This window comes from Benincasa hispida, chromosome 7, assembly GCF_009727055.1.
Source record: "Benincasa hispida cultivar B227 chromosome 7, ASM972705v1, whole genome shotgun sequence".
In the NCBI taxonomy this organism is placed as follows: Eukaryota; Viridiplantae; Streptophyta; class Magnoliopsida; order Cucurbitales; family Cucurbitaceae; genus Benincasa; species Benincasa hispida.
The window spans coordinates 44051625-44070101 of NC_052355.1; the positions used below are offsets into that span (position 1 = coordinate 44051625).

General features: G+C 35.6%; 2 protein-coding genes across 2 annotated transcripts; one reads left to right on the forward strand and one right to left on the reverse strand.

Moving 5' to 3' along the window:
* The first annotated feature begins 3482 nt into the window (after positions 1-3482).
* Positions 3483-5918, forward strand: LOC120080772. Its single transcript, XM_039035398.1, has one exon. It carries the CDS (start codon positions 3955-3957, stop codon positions 5038-5040), a length of 1086 nt encoding a protein of 361 aa, XP_038891326.1. The 5' UTR covers positions 3483-3954; the 3' UTR covers positions 5041-5918.
* A 4752-nt stretch (positions 5919-10670) lies between these two features.
* LOC120081429 (protein argonaute 7) lies at positions 10671-14714 on the reverse strand. The gene is made up of 3 exons (XM_039036280.1): positions 13897-14714; positions 12502-13720; positions 10671-12390 (listed from the first exon to the last, which is right to left on the reverse strand). Exons 1-3 carry the CDS (start codon positions 14309-14311, stop codon positions 10932-10934), a joined length of 3093 nt encoding a protein of 1030 aa, XP_038892208.1. The 5' UTR covers positions 14312-14714; the 3' UTR covers positions 10671-10931.
* Between the last annotated feature and the right edge of the window lie 3763 nt (positions 14715-18477).

Consider the following 18477-nt stretch of genomic DNA (forward strand, 5'->3'; position numbering starts at 1 on the left):
AACCTCTCAATTCTGGTTCTTCTTGCCTGAGATCAATAGTAGCATCTTCTACTTCTTCTTCTAGATGAGGTAGTTGATCAAAAAATGATTTAGAACTTGAAGGAGCAGAAGTAGGGATTAAAACTTGCTCCACCTCAATTTTATCATTCTTCACTTGAGGTACTGAAACATTAGGATTAGATCTCTGCATATACATTTCATCTTCTCTTAAAACAACATCTTTGTTGGTGATGCATCTTTTCTCAGTAGGGTACCACAGTCTAAACCCCTTAACACCTTCTGTGAAGCCCAAAAAACATACACTTCACAGCTCTGGTAGCTAATTTCCCTTTACTCTGATGAACAAAACCAGTGCAGCCAAACACCCTTAAGTTATTCAGGTTAGAAGGCTGTTTGGTCCACCTTTCTTCAGGGGTTAGAAGGTTAAGAGATGCATGAGGGCATCTATTTAGTGTATAGATAGTGTATGAGGCTGCCTCTGCCCAAATTTCTCAGGAAGTATAACATCAGACAATAGGCTTCTTACTCTCTCCATTATTGTTCTGTTCAACCTCTCTGCCACCCTATTTTGCTGAGGTGTATACCTAACTGTCTTGTGTCTAGTTATACCATGTTGTCTGCAAAAAACATTAAACTCCTCTGCACAGTACTCAAGCCCATTATTAGTTCTTAGACACTTAATTTGACAGTTAGACAATTTTTCAACCATGATCTTCCATTCTTTAAACTTTTCAAAAACTAAATCCTTAGATTTAAGGAAATATATTCAACTTTTTCTTGAGTAGTCATCAACAAAGGTTAAAAAATACCTAGCTCCACTTAAGGACTGAAAAGGTGAAGAACCCCATAAGTCTGAATGCACATAGTCAATGATGGCCTTGGTTGTGTGCTGAGCCTTCATAAAACTCTACCTAGTAGCCTTTCCTATCACACAATGTTCACAAAAAGATAAGCTCTGATGAACTCCCTTAGGTAGAATACTTGATTGGCAAGAGTTTGTAAACCTTTGGCACTAATGTGTGAGAGTCTTTTGTGCCATAGATCTCCTTCAGTAGGCTGATTTAGAGTCACAATCAAAGCTGAGAGAACTTTATGAACTTCTTGAACAACATACACTCCATTAATCTTCACCCCTCTAAGGATAGGCTTACTGTTCTTCAAAAATTCATAGTAACCTTCCTTGCCTCTGTATTCACAGCCAATAGAATCAAGCATGCCTAGTGAAATTAGATTTCTCTTCAGTTTAGGCACATGTCTGACATTTCTCAAGAGCTTGACTATTCCATCTTCTAGCTTTAGTGAGACTGAGCCAATCCCAACCACTAGACATGAGTTATTGTTTCCCATGTAGACAGATCCTCCATCCAACTCTCTGTAGGTACTAAGCCAATCTTTATAAGGTGTCATGTGGAAAGAACACCCTGAATCTAGAACCCAATCTAGGTTCTTATTAGCTTCTTCTTCTACCTAACAATTGGAGGTAGCCAAAGCATCAGAATAAAAGTAAGAGTCCTCACAAGCTGAGGCTTCACCTGACTAATTAGGTTGGACTTTGGGTTGTGGTTGTGATTGCTTGTTTTTCTGCTCATTCTTCCACTTCAAAGTTCTGCAATCTTTGATTAAATGTCCAAGTTTTTTACAATATTTGCATCTGACCTTGGACTTTTCTTTCCCTTCTTCATTTGAGCTCTGCTTTCCTTTTTCCTTATTGTTCTGTTTTGATTTTCCCTTTACAAATAAGCCCTCTGCAATAGGCTTGTCTTCCTTGCTAGTAATCAGCTCCATTTCTCTGATTTTTAGAGCAGAAATTATGATGTCAGTAGTTAGGGAATCTCTCCCATATTTTAGTGCAGTCTTCATATCTCTATAGGAATCCGGCAACGAGTTGAGAAGCATAAATGCTTCATTATCTACCCCAATCTCTTCTCCTTGAGTCTTGAATTCAGTAGTTATCCTCTTGAAATCATCTAGATTCTCTGTTAAGGACTTAGAAGCACTCATCTTGAAGGTAAAGAACCTTTCCCTTAGAAAAAGTTTGTTGGGCAGATTTTTAGTCTCATATAGCTCATTCAATTTGCTCCACATCTTAAAAGTTGTCTCTTGATCAATCACTTGCCTTAGGACACTGTCAAACAAGTTTAAAACCAGTGTTCCATGAGCAATTAGGTCCATGTTTTTTTCTTCTTCTTCTGTTGCAGTGCTCGGCAGCTTGGCTGAATCTTCTAGGGTTTTATGAGCCCTTTGTTGTCCCAAGATAGCCTTAATTTTGGTTTTTCACAAACCAAAATCGCCTTTCCCATCAAATTCTCAATGTCATACCTTGCTACTGCCATATCTGTTTCAAATTTCAACTGAAAGGCTCCAAGATTTTTCTTCTTTTGAATCTTGACTAATCTTAAAGCTTACTTGCAGGCTCTGATACCACTTGTTGGGTTTGATATGAGAAATATGGGTTGGAATAACATAGACTACACTTGATCTTTGGGCTTGACAAACACTCAGGCCCTATACGAATACCGGATACCACCTTACTTCTTCACACAAACACAAAATAATGTGTTGAAAGCATAATCCGTGTGATGAAAGATCTCGACCTTACACTTTGATGGCTGAGATTAGAACTTGGCACTTCTGCAGATTGTAAACTTCGAATGACTAACTTTTCTTTCCTTTGTTGCAGAGAAAATCGAGAGAAAAGAAAAGAGAGAACCGGAGGAATGCTGCCGGAAATCGCAGGGGCGATGAGGCTTCCATCGTCTAGGCGAAGGGATGTAAAGTTGGAGGCCGTCTAGACGATAAGGGACAAGTCGTCTAGACGATGAATTACTGAAGATCGTCTAGACGATGGGGTTCAAGACGATGGTCGTCTACACGATAGAGATGCAGAAGTAAACGATCGTTGGCTAAAAGCTAAAACGATCGTTGGTTAAAAGCTACACGATTAGTGGATCAAAGGTACACGATAGATGAAGACGATCGGGAAGAAGATGAACACGATGGTTTTACGTGGTTCGGCCAAGGGAGGCCTACGTCCACTGAGAAACTGACAGGAGTCTTATTCAAGATTGCTACAAGATAATTTTTTATCACACTGTACAATTTTTACTCTCTCAATTTTACAATTAGTTACACAGTGTATTTAAAGGTAGCTTGAATGTAACAGATTTGTAACTGATTTGAAGTTATTTTTTAACTTGCTATATAACACAGTCCATTAGCTATTATGTCAAGGCGGCCCATGTGGTTTATTTTGATCATATTGAGCAGGCCTAAAGCCCATTGCTCAAGGGCTATTTTCTAATCATAGTTTTTCCGTTGCTTGATTCCATTCTAGAAACTATTATAAGTAGTTATTAGAGAATTGATTCAACGTGGGTGTTTTTAGCTTTGGCAAGAGTTTTTCTTCCCATATTTTATATATATAATTGATAGTAGAAGGTTCATAGAAGAACTCATTTAATCAAAATGATTTATTGTTATTATTTTTTCTTAAGAGAGAGAGAGAGTCAAACGATTTATAATGAAAATGAAAATGAAAAATTATATTCGGCGATGATGTTTGACGCTGATTACTTGTCTGAGGAAAAGAAAGAGTGTCCCCCGAAAGAAAGCCAACACAGATGACAGATTGAAGAAAGAACGCGGAATTTGACGTCTGTATCCGCAAATCTCCCTTCGAAATAGCCCTTATTCTTCTCCATTCCCATTACCCACATCCTTCTTTTCTTCTTCCCATTTCCATTTCCCTCCGAAAACTTCTGTTTCCTCTTTCTCTCTCTCTCTCAACAATCGCCATTTCCCCCACTTCCCATAATTCCATCAATGGCGTCCCAATCCCCCTTTTCATCTCCCCAGATCTGACCCATTTCTGATTCCTGCGTCTTTTTCCATTCATGGGCTTCCTCTTGTTTTAGCTCTACCCAGATCTCCTGCTCCAACCAGAGTTAACTCCAAATGGAATTGTCTTCCTCTGTTGATTCCCTCGATATCCACCTGGATCCTCTTCCCACGGACAAAGAATGCCAGGATTTTCCTTTCCTTACTGTACCCTCAAAACCCTCTGATTTTGGGATCCAACCCGATAATCAGTTCCACTCGATGAGCGCATTGGAGATCTTGAGAGAAACCGTTCGGATTCTTCGTTACAATTCTACTGCGTTTGTGCTTATTGCTACTTTGCTCATTTGCCCTGTTTCCGCTGTGTTTCTATCCAATGTGTTAGTTGATGAGTCGATTGTTAAAATGCTGACTATTCGATTGATATTAGTTGCCAAGTCCAGTGGGCTTCCATTGATACCTATCATTGAACATTCATGCCAGAGATTTGCAGAGTCGATTCTTTCCTCAGCTATGTGTTTTCCTTTGTTTCTTACTCTTTCCTTGGTATCAAAAGCGGCCGTCGTTCATACAGTGGATTGTACATATGCGAAAAGAAGGTTTGAATTAGGCCAGTTTCTTGCTATAGTTCGTAATATATGGAATCGTCTTCTCTCCACGTACGCTTCAGTGTGTCTTGCAATTGTTGGTTGTCTTACCATGTTCTTGGTTCTGCTTGGTGCTGTTTGCAGTACTTTTTACGTATTGGGGTCTTCTCCTGATCTAATTGTATCTGCTGCTTTGATTGTGGGACTTGTCTTCTCTGTTATTTTTGCTAATGCTGTCATCATCTGCAACATAGCCATTGTTATCTGTGTGTTGGAAGATGTAGCAGGACCTGGGGCATTGCTTCGATCTTGTGTTCTTATTAGGGATCAGACTCAAGTGGGTCTTTTGATATTTCTGGGATCTACAATTGGGACAGTGTTTGTGGAGGGATTGTTTGAGCATAGGGTTAAGACATTAAGCTATGGAGATGGGTCTTCCAGGATTTGGGAAGGCCCTCTTTTGGTGGTTATGTATTCATTTGTTGTCCTTACTGATTCTATGATGAGTGCAGTTTTTTACTTCAGCTGCAGATCTTCAAGTATGGTGATCTCAAATGGTGAAAATGATTCAATTTTGGATATTGAAGTCTCTGATGGATCAACTGGTATTCTTTGATTTGATAGTTTCATAGATTGATTAGACACACAGATCTCTTTCTAGATGATACCAAAATAGATTTGTTGCCTTGATTTCTCTTCTGTCAAGTCACAACGATCTGATATATTGTGAAAGATTAGATGTTGTAACGGTAGAGTTCCGATCTATTCATACATTGTAGATAGATACTTCATACAACTGGATATAATTGCTTCGTTGATGAGCATTAGATGTGAAGAAAGCAGAATGTCTACACAAGTTTGGAGCATCAAAAATAAGATCACTTTCACGTTAGTTAGATCACAGAAAGGCTTGGAAAAGTTTGGTTGATTAGTTTTCTAATGCAAGAGCCATATTCCGTTACTATTTGTGGAATGTAAACAATCATTTGGCAGTCAGAATGTTGAGTTTTGTTCTGAAAAATGAATATGAGAAAATGATGTTGTGTAATAGAAAGTTGAAGAGAAGTGGTGACCAAATTTCCTTGCTTAAACACTGGATTCAAGTTGGAAGGCTGCAAATGAGTGTAAAGATAAGATATTCATTTGGAAGAATGCATGAAGTTCCCAATGGAGATGTGGGTTTTTAGTGAATTATGATGATTTCTAAAGGATATTGTTCATTTTGGACAGCATTTCTTCATCAGTTTTGCTCAGTTGATACTGTTCGAAATCTTGAGCGGCATCTAGAATAAGTTCTTGATCGATTTCTCCAGCACCTGAAACTCGAGGTCCAGCTTCCAACTTTTCTTCTCTTAAATTGCCTTGCTTTCTTCAGTTGGATTGCTGCACTGGCTCTTCTTACCCTTGTTTTGCTTTGGCCAATTCTCAAATAATGAATGATGTGATGTGAGGTTTGATTCAATGACAATAATACTTGGAAACCTTATGGATATCTATGCTCAGTATTTTTCACCATTTATTTAAAGTATACCCATGAAAATGTGTGTTTCCAATATCCTTCCTATTCATAAAAGTTAAGTAGCTTGAATTAGGTACTATTTTAACTCATTTCAACTCTTAACTCCTATCAATGTGTTTTGCCCAGAATATAATTAGGATGCAGATAACTCACAACTAACAACGTATTCTAGCTAATGTTTATGACTTATCTCCATAATTCATTGTTTCAATCTCGAGATTGACTAAGACTCCATCAAAAACAAAGTCTTCGTAGCTTTTTTCTTTGGCTATTAGTCATATGAAATTTTTATTGGTCAAACTTCGAATTTTCTTTACTTTCTACCGCTGCATTTAGAGATACCATTCTCAGTCCTGCCATCATTTCATTTTCCATCCCTATAAAATTTTTCATTTAATTTTTGAGGATTGAGATAGAATTCCTGTGGGGACTTTATAAGAATTGGGTTCCATGAAGAATTATTTTCCATCTAATGTAATTTTTTTAAAAAAAAAAAAAATCAATTAAACGATATCTTAAGAAAATTTTCAATTAAGTAGTTAATTTTTCAGCACAAATCCTCATTTTACGTAATTAATTTTTCATGAAAAAATCTTAAACCACTAAAATGAAACAAAATGGAATGGAGCTCATTCTTTGCCTCATCAGGGGCAGAACTTTGAGAGAAAAACGAACATCTGGTGGGTTCTACTAAATTTGTCATATTTTGAAACTCATTGATATGGACTAACATAAAATCAAAAGGTCATGCTCTTGTAACTTGTAAGACAATAATAATAATAATAATTTGAAAGTACACAACTTTCAAAGGATTAATCTAAGATAATAGTCTTAAGTAAGAACCAAATTTGGTCTATTCTCCCTCGAAATGATTTAGGAAAGTATGTTTTTAAAAAATTAATTTTCTTTGGAACACTTTTGATAAACTCCTTAAAATAAAAAAATGTATTTTTATATACAAGTTTATCTGGTTTATTATATTATAAAATTGTTTTTGTTAATGTTAAATTATTATAAAGGAATTTTTTTGGTAGGTGGTAGTCGGAAGTTGGCCGACGGTGTTCGTCAGAATTGGTGGCTAGAGTTGGCCAACGACGATTTCGAGAGGTTGTTGCCGGAGTTTGTTGGTGGTGGTAGCAAGAGTTCCTATTATAAACTAGGGAATTATTAACCATGAACACTCAAATAAGAATACAAGGGTTGGATTGATGATGTATTTTTGGACCATCTCGAAAATTCATGTTGGTTGGGTTGGCAACCCAAAAGAACCAAATAAAGTCTCCAATCCAACTTGAAAAATTCGGATCGAGTCGGATTGGGTTCTTGAATTATAACTTTTTTTTAATTAACAATATGTAAGTTTATCTTCAATACATAATTAATAAGTAAAATTTAAATACCAAATATCTATAATATTTATTACAAACTTTAAACAAAACAAATATCAAAACGATTTTGAAAAAGATACTAAACACTCACAAATTAATCGAACTTTAAACAAGGAGAATNTATATAATTCCGGTTGGTTAGGTCAACCTAAATTTATTTTAGCCAACCCAACAAAATAGAAAAAATTAACTCAATCTAAGCCTTACATTTTTTTGAGTTGGGTAATTCGAATTGTCGGATCATTTGAACAACCCTATGCTCAAAATTCATTAGATTAAAAATTGATTTCAAATGCTTATCGTAAGCCAACTTATTTGATATACGGCTCAAATTTAATTTTAGGTGAATACTTTAATCATTTGAAAAGTGATTCCAGTTCCAAACACGCCCTTCTCCTTGTTTGTGGTACGGGCAGGAGAAAACCCCACCATGAATCAATCACAATTTCATTGGGCTTCAGGTCGGAGCCCACAATTGAAGAACCCAAATATCATCATCAAACAATGGAAAAGCTGTAGACTGCAACCGAGCAGAGACATAACAGAGCCAGAGGAGAGAGGAAAGAAAGAGATTGGAGGATGAAGTGAGAGATTTTGGTGGTGCCAATTAGGAACTTCACGATCGTTTGATAAAGAAAGAGACAAAACGCGTTCCGTCCGATTAAATCAAGAACAGGCAGAGGAAAAGGACGAACGGGACGGGACCCTTCCTTTTTCTTTTCTTTTTTTTCTTGAAAATCGACGCTACATTACGCCACACAACAAAATTTGAAAACGTCATGTCGGTATTAGATTGAGCTCGTTGTCGTTCCTTCCATGCGGATCCTTGGGGATTGAGCCGCCTGATCTAATTACCTGGACTGGACTGGACTGCACTGAAGCTGGACCCTCTCTTCTTCAGAATAAGGTTCCATCACCGACACTAACGAATCTTCTTTCTTTTTTTTTTTTTTTTACGTATTTCTCATTTACTACTCCTCCGTCCTTTAATTTCGCCTCGATTTTCGATTCTCGAATCTCGTTTTTGATCTTTTCATATCGGATTTCATTCATTAACCTTACCTGAAGCTGAGAGAAGTTTTGACTGTTAGTTGGGGAAGAAACTCTTAGCGCGAGCCGCGCGAGCCGGTTGAAGAACATAAGATAACCCAACTCTAATTCTTCTTCTTCTTCTACACGAATTTCAAGACCATGCATACTAAGCCCTAATTTCTTGGTCAACTCATTCTTCATTCTAGGGCTACATTTTCCACTTAACAACTTTTATTTTCCTTTTCTTTTCTTTTTCTTTTTCTTTTCGAGAATATTAAAATCAAGCGTGAAATATGAACTTTGTTTTTATTTGTGTTCAACCTCGTAGACGTGGGGCCAACCTGAAGAATTCAACACCAGTAAACTTAACGCTCCTATTTGTTGCATGCCACGTCAGCATATATATATATATATTAAAAAAATATTTGTAAGTCAAAAAGGATTATAAGTGCCCAAGTAACCTTTTTAACTAAAATTGTATTAAAAAAAAATGAAATTGGTATCATTACATAAATCTGAATGGTATAAAATCCTTATTATATTTATATATCATCCGAAAGACATAAAAGTGGGACAGAAAACCTTTTTAAAAAAGAAAACATTAGATTCCTTTAGAGATAGAATAATTGGTTGGAATTAATTTACTTTTCGTACGAGACAATATAAGTCGAGAGCCTTCTATCACTATCAATCCAAGTAGTGTACCATCATATGTGGAAACCAAGAGATATTAACAAATGAAACTTGAGTAGCTAAGTCACACAAAACTTTGAAATTCTCTATACCAACCAATATTACTACTTTTTATTTACTCTCAATCACATCACCATAATTTTAAAACCTCATCAAATTGAAAGACCAATTTTTTTTATTTTTATTAAATTATAAACAAATATCTCTAGAGTATAAAAGTTAGTTACTATATCAAACCACTATTAAATACTATGAATTATTAATTTTAATTTTGTATTTAAAAATACTTTTGTCGAACAAGTTTTTTTGTTTAGTTGTGTACTTTTTATAGTATATGATCCGTTGACTTAGTCGTTAAAGTTAGTTGTTAGATGCACGGAGTTGGATGTCGGAAGTGGTCGCTGGATAAGATAGATGGAGTGGGTCTTCACCGGAGGTAATTAACGAAGGTGATTGTCGGAGTTTGATCGTTGGAGGTATTCATCAAAGCCAACGGTGGTTGTTGCTAGAGTTGGACATTGGAAGTGGTCATCCAAGCATGTCACTGACAATGATTATCATCGAAATAGGTTAAGGGTGAGGTATAAAGATAAACTTTCTCGATAAATCAACACATTTTAGTAATGAAGACTAAACTTTTGAAGGTGAACAATGAACTAAACTGAAATGGTGAAATGTGAATCAATGCCCAAATATCCGATATAAACTTTGATGTGTCGGATACGATCTGAGTTTGATAAATGCACATAATTATATAGAAAAATAGAGGTAAAAGTGTGGGGGAGGGTCCCATAGAGAGGTGATGGGTTCAAGAAATTATAGTCTTTGTGTCGCGTCGGATTCAGAGGCCGTGCAGTACTTGAAAGTTAATCTGACGCAGAGACATTAATGGTTATGAAAAGCTGTAAAACCAAACCACACAGCATGAAAAAAGATTAATTTAAAATAAAAACTATGGCCACTTATTTATTTATTTTTAATTTATTTTCCTCTACAGACAAAATGGCAACTCCAAAAGTCAGAACTTCACTTTACTTCTTCTCTCTTTCCTCTCTCTAATAAAATAAAACCCACTCTGCCTTTTCTTCTTCCTTTATTATTCCTCATGGGGTTTTGCATTGCATTGCATGAATCTGTAATGTCAGCTACATTTTTCTTTTCTTTTTTGCATTTTGGTCTCTCTTCTTCCCAAAATACCCTTCTCTGTTTTCCTCTGCTTTTTGCTGAGAGATTTCTTTCAGCACTTCTGACACTATGTGTAGTGAATTTTTGGGGTTTGGACTTCTCTTGGGGTCAGTTTGGACATTTTGAATGAGGGATTTCGCTTCTTTTTGTGATCTAAGGCTGGGGTAGGTTCTGCATTTGCAACAGCAACACTTTGTCTTAATATGATATCTTCTTCTAAAAAGTTCCTTTTCTTTTTGTAATTTTTCTCTCTTCATTTTCTTTTTCCTTACACACACTCACCTGATGAACCACTTTTACTTTAGAGCTATAATAATAGGGGAATTATTTAAGTGTAATCATAGAAACTTTGTGCATCTGATAAAACATGGCAGAAAAGGAATTACTTGTAAATTTTTGGTAATCATTTTGATGGCCATTACAAAATAATTACTGTAAAGTAACAGTTTCTTGGAATAAAGTATAATGAATTATACCACTGTTCATCAATCTACACATTATTTTATGGCCTAGCTTCTATATCTTTTGCAAGGTCAGCAAGAAGAAATAGTGCAGATGCGAATCTATCAACAGTAGCTAAAGTTTTCAAATGTTGTCATTTATTAGGAAACACGGGCATTCACTTCATCTTGATCAATGGCATCAAAGATATACCATTGGTTGCATAAGTGGTGGGAACTACAACAAAGTTCAACAGTAAAACATGAGTTTTCTAACATTTTCGCTAAGTTTTGGTAGAGGCGTTGTTTTTGGAGGAGCAGCTCGAGAGACCGTGGATACTCCTCGAGTATGGGCTGTCGAATCAGATCGTTCGAGGTAAAGTCTGCCTCTATAAGCAGCAAGATGAGCATAATAAGCTGGAGGTACTAATGAAACAGGCTTTGTGCACCTGTTATACGTGTAGCATAAGTTGTAAACTAGCTTTTGTAGTTCATCAGAAGTGAACTGATTCTCATCACACAAGATATGATAATGTGTAGGCCTGCTTGTTCCCTTGACCCCCCAGTGGCTGCAGAGATAGAAATCGAATTCCTTCGGGTGAGTAATTACGGTATCAACAACCGTCCCAGGAGGAATGTTTTCATCGAGAACCTCAGTTTGATTTGATGATGGATCGACTTTGAATGGGAACAATCTTGTGTGATGCCTCTTCTGAACAACAGCAAAAGTTATAGGCGGTTTATAATTGTGGAACCTAGAACAGGCTGTTTTTATAGCTTGTAATTCCTCTTGAAGCACTTTGTAGAACTGGGTTTCACTCACACCATCTCTGAAGAATATGATTCGTGATGGCAATTCGTTTACTTCTTGATAAAATTCCTCGAGCAACTCTTCAACCATTGTTCCGAGATCCACAATAATTTCTTGTCTGTGTGTTTGTGATCTCATTCTTGAGACATACTTGTTTGCTGCTGGCCAATTCATGCTACCAACCACAGCAGCTATGGAGGGGCTAACATCATCCAAGGGATGAGGATGAGTTACATCAGCGCCCATGAAGATAACAGGCTTATCGGTTCGAAGCAGCCGAGGTACTTGGGAAGGTAATGAATTGTATAAAGCAACAGTGCAGCCACCAACCTTGGCATTGATCTTAAGAGCCAAATTAGCAAGAAATTGGGAGCTCAACTTGGCAAGATTAGGATAGAGGCAGCATTGACTTACAACACCAATACCAGTCTCGGCAATGCGTTTCAAATCTGCATAGCCTTTGTGTTTCCTCTCCATCACACAGATCAAGAGCTGAAGGTTGTTAGATGCAGCTCCATGAAGCTTCTTAAGCTTAGATTCCAGCAGTGAGACACTGTTGAGTACTTGGGTTGGTTCAAATTGAGGTGGTACGATTGTTTTACTGTTGAGAAATATGCCTAATTGGTCACATCTTCTTGAGAGCTGGTTTATGAATCTTGGAATGTTCAACCTCTGATCCGGTACACCGCCGAAACTTATCAATGCCCATCTCTCAATTCTTGTTGCCTCGAAAACGTGGCAGTCAACAAGGTTCCACTGGCGGTCATGGCGGGAGGGAATTAGATCTCTAATCTGGCCACCATCGCCAAGTTTAAGCTTGGGAGGTTGAAGAACTCTCCCACTTAATTTGGTCATTTCCTTTGAAACTTGGAGGCTGAATTCTCTTCCCTGGACCCCACTGTCCACCAAAGCAAACAAATGATGTTAGAAAATGAAAATGAAATCTTAAGCAAATTTCTCAAGAAATTACATTCAAAAGCAAACTGTCTTTGGAGATTTCCAAATTTACCTGGTTGGCCCAACAGGACCTTGCATGACGCCATCTATATTAGCTTTCCTTTCCTTTGGCCTTTGGCAACCCATCTTAAGCATTCTTGTAGTCTGTTCATCAGTGAGCTTCCCTAGGAACTTCTGCCCTTCACAAATCATACAAAGCTCCATAGGAAGATAACATGGCTTACTCCTACTAATCTGTAAACAAGGCAAATTCCTGAATTGAATGTCATAGTTATAATGATCCTTGAAGTAACCCACCAATCTTAGATTCTTCCCGTTTCTATCAGCAAACCAGAGACTCTCAGTAGGTTCATCTGTTAAGCCATAAACTCTATATCTCTGAACACTCTCTCTGTGACAAACAAAAACTCTGATATGCATTAAAGCCTTCTCCACTTCCTTCCTTTCTTCAATGGTTAAGCCCCTTGATTTCCTCTGAGAAAGTTCTCTAAGAAAATCAAGACGCTTTTGCAAGTAAGGAATCACTCCAATGCTTTCATGGAAAGCAGTAACAGAGCAATCTATGTTCATAGCCAAGCCTTGCTGTGTGGGTCTAAGGCTTTGGAAAAAGCCTCTCAAGCCAACAACTCCTCCCCCAATTTCTTTGCCTCCCCACATTGAACTTGAATACAGAGATCTTCCCAAAGGTATACATTTCTCATTTGGCCCTTCCCTCAATACAACATCTAAAGCATGCAGATAATCCTGAGGAATTGGAATCCAATCATCTCCCTCTTTTGTCAAGTATCTATTCAGTTCCATACCATCAAATTTTGAGACAAGCTTAATACTTATCCTGAAGAGTTTGAAAGCTTGCTTATGTTCAATCTCTCCTTCAGTAACTTTCATCCTGCTGGAAGGAATTGGAAGGCTTACATAGAACTCGAGCCTATCTCTTACAAACTCAATTGAGCTGTAAAGATTCTTGCGGCCATCATAAGCAGGAGAAGCCCCAGAGAGCAAATCTGAGTTGTCCTTTACAAGTTTTTGTTTGATCATTCTAGCAACTTCTTTTGAAGGGTTGGGAGAGATTTCTACATTGTAATGATAAATTCGTTGTGAAGGGTCAAATTGAACTAAGAAATGGTTGGCTAAAAGAGGAATAACCGGCCCTTCAACACCTCCAGAATCTGGTCTTCTTGCAGCCACTAATACCTCTGGTTTACTTTCACTCAACTTTGCATTTTCTCCTTTAAGTGGCAAACTGCTTTTCAGTCGTAGCCCTTTTGGAGCTGAATGAATACACGTGTTCAAAGAACCCAAAAGAAAAAAGAATGTCAGAATGATTACAGTCCACTCACCTCCACTTGAGAAACTGTGGAAATGCAGAGGTCAACAAATCCCTAATCAAATAAAACAGAGAAAACCGAGAAAAACACAAGAAACAAGGGCATTCATAGAGTTTTACCTGGAGAAATCTTTATTATTGGAACATGGGTATCAGAGTTGGCAGCTAGAGGAGGGTTATTAAGCCTACAAGAAGGTTTCTGCAAGTGGGGTTTTGGTCTAATGGTTTTATTGGGAGGAAGACTGGGAGCTAGAGCAAGTTGCAGAGGAATAGGAGGAGGAAGAGGAAGGGGAAGGGGAAGGGGAAGAAGAACAGGACAGCATCTTTGGAACTGGTTTTGGTTATAAAAGGCGTACTGATTTGAGTACTGCCATAGTTGATGATGCTGATATTGGTGATGAAGATGATGAAGATGATGAAGATGAGGAGGGTGAGGATGAGGATGAGGGTTTCTCTGAGCTTTGAAACTCCCAGTTTTGTTGTCGTTGCTGTTGATGCATTTGCTGATAGTCTTGGGCTCATCTGACTCTTCCATGATTCGATTAAGAGAGAAAATGGTTTCATGCGGATGAAAGAAAGTGCAGTGCTGAAATACAACAGTAAGTGATAAATGGGTTCTGTTTTTTATTTGTTTATATCAACTGTAAGGTATCTCAGTGCCTGCTGGGACTGTAGTTGCTGCTGCAGAGAGAGAAAGAAAGAAGGGAAAAGAGAAAAGAAAGAGAGAAGGTTTTTAGTTTCTTAAGGTTCAATATGTCTGGGCCTGATGGAGGTTTTATGCTGGTTTGTATATCTGGAATGGAAAGAGTGGAAGGTGGGGTATAAGTCTGGTTGTAAAGGTTGGACACATGGGATTTATTGGTATCTCCATCTCTCTACTTATTAGCCATTGGAATAGTTTCTTTGCATACTCTCAAAGCATGTAGACCACAGCTAGGATCTCTTTTGGAAATAATGAAAAAAGGTTCCTTTTTAATCCTTCAACTAAGTCTTCTGGAACTAATGGAAAAAAGGCTCCTTTTTAATCCTTCAACTAAGTCTTGTTTTCAAACTAATGGAAAAACGTTTCTTTTTAATCCTTCAACTAAGTTAGTTTTAGTATGTTAAAATGGGTAGAATTCTAAGGTGATGGACGAAGTTTTTAAATTGATACACTCATTTGTTTTTTTATGGATAAACAACCACACGTCACTATAACCAAACTCTCCCAAACACCAAAACAAAATGGAATGCGGAGAACACGTATGGAGAAACATCTTTCCAGATCAAAGAATAATCTTGAGTGGAAGAAAATGTTGTAATAGCATGAATAGATTTTTTCATTTCTCGAGGGGTAACAACCCTCCTATTGAAATGGAGTTTGATTCGTTGAAAGTTGTTAAGTGCCTCTTTGGTAGGCATTAGGCAACTCAGATTCTATTTTATGTATTCAGATTCACGAAGTCCAACGAAATATGTGTTTGGTTGATAGTCTGAATTTGTATTCGAAAACTGTTTCGAGATTCTTTGATCTAAACTGTGCAAATTCTAAAAACAATTTTTCTATGTTTTTAGTGTATCCAGATTTTGAATTCATGATTTTAAAATGCAAGATTATATTAAGAATGATTTAAAAAAACAACAAATATATTATATCATGTTATATGCAATTATTTTTGTTAAATTAAAATATGTAATATATTACATAATATATATTATATGATATTACAAAATTTTAACATAAAACAAGTTCATAAATTATTCATTAGTAATGGTTTATATTCGAACTAGTGTGTAGTGAGTAACTAAATATATTTTCAGACACATTTTAAAAAATTATTGAAATTGAAATTTAATTTTTGAATCTGTTATCAAACACATATATGAAAACATAAAATACAACTATGGTTTCTTTAAACCACTTTACTTCAAAAAGATTGTCTATCAAACACTCTTTAAATTTCTAAAAAGGAAGGAGTCTTTTTTTCCCTTGTTGCTGAGTTATGATTTCTCACGGAGGACATTCATTTAGTTGGAGGCAATTTAATATTGTCCATTTTTTTAATTAAGATTCGTTGGATAATCATTTTATTTTTTATTTTTGGCTTTTAAAAATGAAGTCTTCTCCCATTTGTACAATGATTTGAATATTTTTCAAGTACAATTATTGAATTCTTAGCCAAATTCCAAAAACAATATTTTAAAAGTTATTTTTTTTAATTTTCAAAATTTTGCTTGATTTTTTAAACTATTACCAATGAAGAAATTTGAAAGTGGAAGTAGTGTCTATAAATTTAATTTTCAAAAATAAAAAGATCATCAAACAAAACCTAAAAGACAGACCTAAATTTTAGTGTATATTTTGTCAAGCTTGAAAATAACATTTTGAAATTATTGACTTTGATTCTAGAATTGAAATTTTAGGGTGGAATAAATGAACTCCCTTCCTCCAATGAATTGAGGTTGCCATAGTAGCAATTTTGCTTGAGGAGGTTGAATAAAGCCTTTATTTTTATCCACTGTTGGAGGTCAATTCATTATGCCTTAATAAGAGTTTGTACTTCTTCAGTCTCCACACTTTTCTGATGAATGATTTGTACCCATTCTTTAATTTCAACTTAAAGAACAAATATGACCCACAATTATAGATACTCACTGAATAATTGTCATTTTCATTTTGTATCATGTCTTCATTTTTGCCATGAAAGAGAGAAATATATTCTTCAATTTTATCCAGACAAAGATAGAAATATATTCTCCATCTCAGTTCAACTTTATTTGTAAATACATCATCTCAAATAAATATGAAATATAATCACATATTGTTAAGGGACTCCATCAAACAAAAGCCTTCATACTTTTGAGGGTTATTATCAAATCAAATCTTAAATTGAGGCCATTGATAAATTTGGTGGAAGTATCAATTGATGTACACGTGTATATGTTACTTCTGTCTACAAATTATATATAAAATTTCAATTTTTCCTTCAAACCATAAACAAAATTTCAATTTGTTCATTAAGCAGAGCTTTTTCTATTTGAACGAGTTATTATAAATTATAATTATGAAATGAAAAATAAATAAATAAAGGAGTGATATAAGACTTGTGCATTTCACATGACAGTACACCCATTCAGTAAGTAAAGCATCAATTATCCATCATGGAACTAAAAAAAACTTCTGGTTCTACGCTTTGGAGAAATATCAATTTAGTTATTGAACTTTAGTTGATAATGATTTCGTCCATGAACTCTCAAATTAGTAGCAATTTAGTCATTAAACTATAATAAGTTATAATTTAGTTCTTATCATGAAAAATCTCTTCAAATTAAGTGTCACCTTTGATTATGTATAAGAACTTTTAAAATTCAAAGGTCGTTGAAGTTCTAAAACTAAATACTTATAAATTTGAAAGTATGAAAACTAAATCATTACTAACTAAAATTTGAGTTAAAATTCAAAGTGTATTTAAACCCATACATGTGTATACCATTCCCACTTCAAAATCTGCAAACCATAGAGCTAAACCAAGAATTAAATGAAGAAAAATGAACTTGAATTTGTTTAGTCAAAACTCAAAAGGCTTTAGATGTAAAAATGGAAAGACAACAGGTAATGAAAATGAATTATCAATAAGTTGGCAGTTTCCTGTGTCTGTTTTGTAGCATTGTGAAACAGTGAAAAACAAGTAGGAAGGAAATGAAAAGCAACAGAATATGTGTAAACAATAGAAAAGACAAGGCTGTTTGGTACCTGATTTTGACATTCAATTTGCTTCAAAAATTTATAATCATAATTTCTTATTTAGATCATCATCCAATCCACCAAACAGTCCTTATGACAAATGACATTTCTCTATCACAAATACCATACATCTTTTAAAACAAATGAGCATACTAAAAAATGTAGAAATTGTCTTGTTAGAGATAATACATCCACCAAAATGCTAAAATGTCTTCTTTAGATTATCATCCAATCCACCAAATACTCCTTTACTGGAAAAGTAGAAACTGTCTTGTTAGAGATAATACATCCACCAAAACACCAATACGTGCATTATTATTTACACTTCACTTTACACCAAAATAGAATAAGAATTCATATACCAAAATGAGTTTAACTCAATATATTCATTATTATTTACACTTCACTTTACACAAAAATAGAATAGGAATTCATATACGAGTTTAGCTTAATAATAATTGACATGATGTCTCTTCCTAGAAATCAAATGTTTGATCCTCATTCCTGCCATTGTTGTACTAAAAAAAGAACAGAAAAGAAAAAGAATAGAAATTCCATGCCACAAGGTGTCATGCACGTTAGTTCGATCCTTTTAGTATTAAAAAGGCACAATAAAAGGTGTTCCAATTACCACGACAATGATAACAATCATTTTATCGACAATGTTTGATTAGTGCGGTTCAAATCTCTCGCTCTAATTTACGCATGTGCAGTTCAAATTTTTCGCTCAAATTTACGCACTTGATTAAGGAAAAAGAAAAGCTAAAATAGAAGTAACAATAATATAAATTTAAAAGGAAAAAGAAAAAATTGCACCTGCAAAAGCCACCTTTTTTGCTCCTTTTTTTACATTTTCCTCGTTAACATGATTGGTGGGAGTGAATGGAGGATAAATATTAAATGGGATATTGAGCACTTGGGGAAAGGTGAGTCTACTTTTGCCTTTTCTTGGCTTTTCTTTTCTATTGTTTTCCTAA